The 3,132-nt window shown below is 47.5% G+C and overlaps 1 protein-coding gene across 1 annotated transcript; it reads left to right on the top strand.

Moving 5' to 3' along the window:
* The first annotated feature begins 1,847 nt into the window (after positions 1 to 1,847).
* Positions 1,848 to 2,483, top strand: LOC131302996 (uncharacterized). Its single transcript, XM_058329788.1, has 2 exons — positions 1,848 to 2,180; positions 2,451 to 2,483. Exons 1-2 carry the CDS (start codon positions 1,848 to 1,850, stop codon positions 2,481 to 2,483), a joined length of 366 nt encoding a protein of 121 aa, XP_058185771.1.
* Positions 2,484 to 3,132: the final 649 nt, after the last annotated feature.

Raw genomic sequence — 3,132 nt, 5'->3', positions numbered from 1 at the left:
CAATGAAATGAATGACGCCTTTGCTTACTTGCCAGATTTTGAAATAAATTGTTTGGATCCCGACGATGAAGGAATAGATTTTGATGGGGACATCCCCAAGGAAATCCGTTCCCTCATCGAGCATGAAAATGAAAGGCATGCTCAGCCTCTAAAAGAAGAAATATTCTCGATAAACTTGGGTGATGAGAAGAACCCTCGATTGGTTCAGGTCGGTTCCGGGCTGTCTCCGGATGAGCTTCAAGAGCTCACCGATTTACTAAAAGAATTTAAAGAAGTCTTTGCTTGGTCCCATGCAGACATGCCCGGAATCGACCCAGAAATCGTCGAGCACAGGATCCCCCTCTATCTTGATGCAAAACCTGTTAAACAAAAGTTGAGAAAAATGCGGCCGATTGGGTGTTAAAAATAAAAGAGGAACTAACGAAACAAATCGACGCTAGTTTTCTAATCGTAACTGAATACCCCACTTGGGTTGCAAACATCGTGCCTGTCCCCAAAAAGGATGGAAGAATCAGAGTGTGTGTCGATTTTAGGGATCTGAACAAAGCAAGCCCTAAAGATGACTTTCCATTGCCGCATATAGACATACTCGTTGATGACACTGCAGGGCATGCTTTACTATCCTTCATGGACGGTTTCTCGGGATACAATCAGATTCTCTTGGCTCCGGAAGACAGGGAAAAGACTACGTTCATCACCGAGTGGGGAACCTACTGTTATCGGGTTATGCCGTTTGGGTTGAAAAATGCCGGTCCTACGTATCAGAGGGGTGCTACGACACTGCTGCACGACATGATCCATAAGGAAGTCGAGGTGTACGTCGATGATATGATAGTGAAGGGGAAGGAGCGGAAAGATCATCTCCCAGCGCTGAGAAAGTTCCTTGAGATAATTCAGAAATACAAGATGCGCCTTAACCCACAGAAGTGCACGTTCGGAGTCACTGCTGGGAAGATGCTCGGGTTCATGATCACAACCCGAGGGATTGAGGTAGACCCTTCTAAAATCAAAGCCGTTCTTAAGATGGAGCCACCCCAATCAGAGAAGGAGGTCCGGTGTTTCTTGGGAAAGATTCAATTCATCAGTCGATTCATCGCCAAGTTGACCTTGACTTGTGAACCATTATTTCGACTACTCCAGAAAGATGTGAAGTTCGAGAACTTATATGGGCATAACCCGATAAGTTCACCGAGGAGCGATACACTTCACTGGAGAAGACATGTTGGGCACTTGTATGGGCCACAAAGAAGTTGAGACACTACATGCTTGCCTACTCGGTGATGCTGATCTCTCGGATGGATCCTCTCAAGTATCTATTCGAGAAGCCAGCACTTACTGGTAAGCTAGCGCATTGGTTGCTCTTGTTGGCGGAATTCGAAATCAAGCACGTCACTCGCAAGTCAGTAAAAGGGAGAGCGGTGGCAGAGTTCTTGGCAGATTGTCCAATCGAAGGGCCAGAGCACACAGAATTTCAATTTCCGGATGAAGATGTGATGTCGACGGTCAATGAAACGTGGATGTTGTACTTCGATGGAGCCGCAAATCGGAAAGGATTCGGGATTGGCATACTGCTGGTCTCGCCTGAGGGGTCGCATATTCCCCTCGCATTCAAGTTGAACTTCGAAGTTTCGAACAACGAAGCTGAGTACGAAGCGTGTATTGTAGGAATGGAAGCCGCGTTGGAAATCGGTGTCAAGGTGCTAGAAGTCGTCGGAGATTCCAACCTGGTTGTATCGCAAGCAAACGGAGAATGGAAGGTCAGAGATGACAAAATGAAGCCGTATCATCAGCAGCTCGATGAACTTATCCTGAATTTTCAAAAGGTAACCTTCACGCATGTACCGAGGATGAAGAACCGCTTCGCAGACGCCCTAGCCACTTTGGCATCCATGCTGGAACTTCCAATTGGGGTGAAGCTGAGGCCTGTCCTGATTGAGCAGAGGGGAACACATGTGTACGACTATGTCATGAACATCGACGAACCGGACGATGGGCTCCCTTGGTTCTACGATATTCGGAATTTCATCGAAAAAGGGGAGTTCCCTGCGGATTCAACTAGGAAAGATCGGATCGCACTGCAACGACTCGCATCTCAATACATCATCTGTGGAGGACAATTGTACCGACGATCCCCTTGCGGAGTTCACAAGTTGTGTGTTCACGGTGACGACATGAAAGCAGTAATGGAAGAAGTTCACGATGGAGTTTGTGGACCTCATATGAATGGGATAATGCTAGCTAAGAAGGTGTTAAGGCTAGGCTACTATTGGTCTACCATGGGAGACAGATTGCATCGAGTATGTACGCCGGTGCCATAAGTGCCAGACTCATGCCAACCTTATCCATGTCCCGCCCTCGGAGTTACACTCGATGGCAACGCCATGGCCATTCTCTGCCTGGGGCATCGATGTCATCGAAAAGATCACGCCTGCAGCTTCTAACGGTCACAGGTTCATCTTGGTGGCAGTCGATTACTTCACTAAATGGGTCGAAGCAGCCTCGTACAAAACTTTTACTACGGTTCAAGTGGCTCACTTCATCAGGCAAAACATCGTTTATCGATATGGGGTCCCTCAAGCATTCGTATCTGATAACGGTGTTCATTTCAAGGGAAAAGTTAAGAACTCTATGAGGAATTCAAGATCCAAGTACATCATTCAACCACTTATCGGCCACAAACAAACGAGGCAGTCGAAGCAGCAAACAAGACTATTAAGACGATTCTGGAAAGGACCACTCAGTCAGCAAGAAATTGGCACGAACAACTACCACTAGCTTTATGGGGATACCGGACGTCTATCCGTACACCTACAGGGGCAACACCCTACTCTTTGGTGTACGGTATGGAAGCCGTTCTCCTTATCGAGCTGGAAGTGCCATCTTTGAAGGTCATGGCGGAATGCGGAGTGGACGAAGCTGAATGGATCAGCGGAAGGTTCGAGGAACTCATGTTGTTTGATGAAAGAAGGCTGCGCGCGCTATACCACATTCAGGGCTATCAGCGAAGAATCGCCCGAGCATTCAACAAAAAGGTGAAATCAAGGGACCTACGAGAAGGGGACATGGTGGTCAAAGAAATCCGTGCGCCAATTTTCGACTTACGAGGGAAGTTCCGACCTAAATGGGCAGGGC

The sequence above is a fragment of the Rhododendron vialii genome, chromosome 10a, assembly GCF_030253575.1.
Source record: "Rhododendron vialii isolate Sample 1 chromosome 10a, ASM3025357v1".
Taxonomy (NCBI): Eukaryota; Viridiplantae; Streptophyta; class Magnoliopsida; order Ericales; family Ericaceae; genus Rhododendron; species Rhododendron vialii.
The sequence above is the reverse complement of the archived record's forward strand: the minus strand, read 5'-3'. Positions and strand labels throughout refer to the sequence as shown.

Excerpts from the sequence above, each read along its gene's own strand:
- LOC131302996 (XM_058329788.1), top strand. The coding sequence starts at position 1,848 with ATGAAGAACCGCTTCGCAGACGCCCTAGCCACTTTGGCATCCATGCTG. Across the intron at positions 2,181-2,450 it reads ACGGTGACGACATGAAAGCA|GTTCATCTTGGTGGCAGTCG; the intron begins GTAATGGAAGAA and ends TAACGGTCACAG.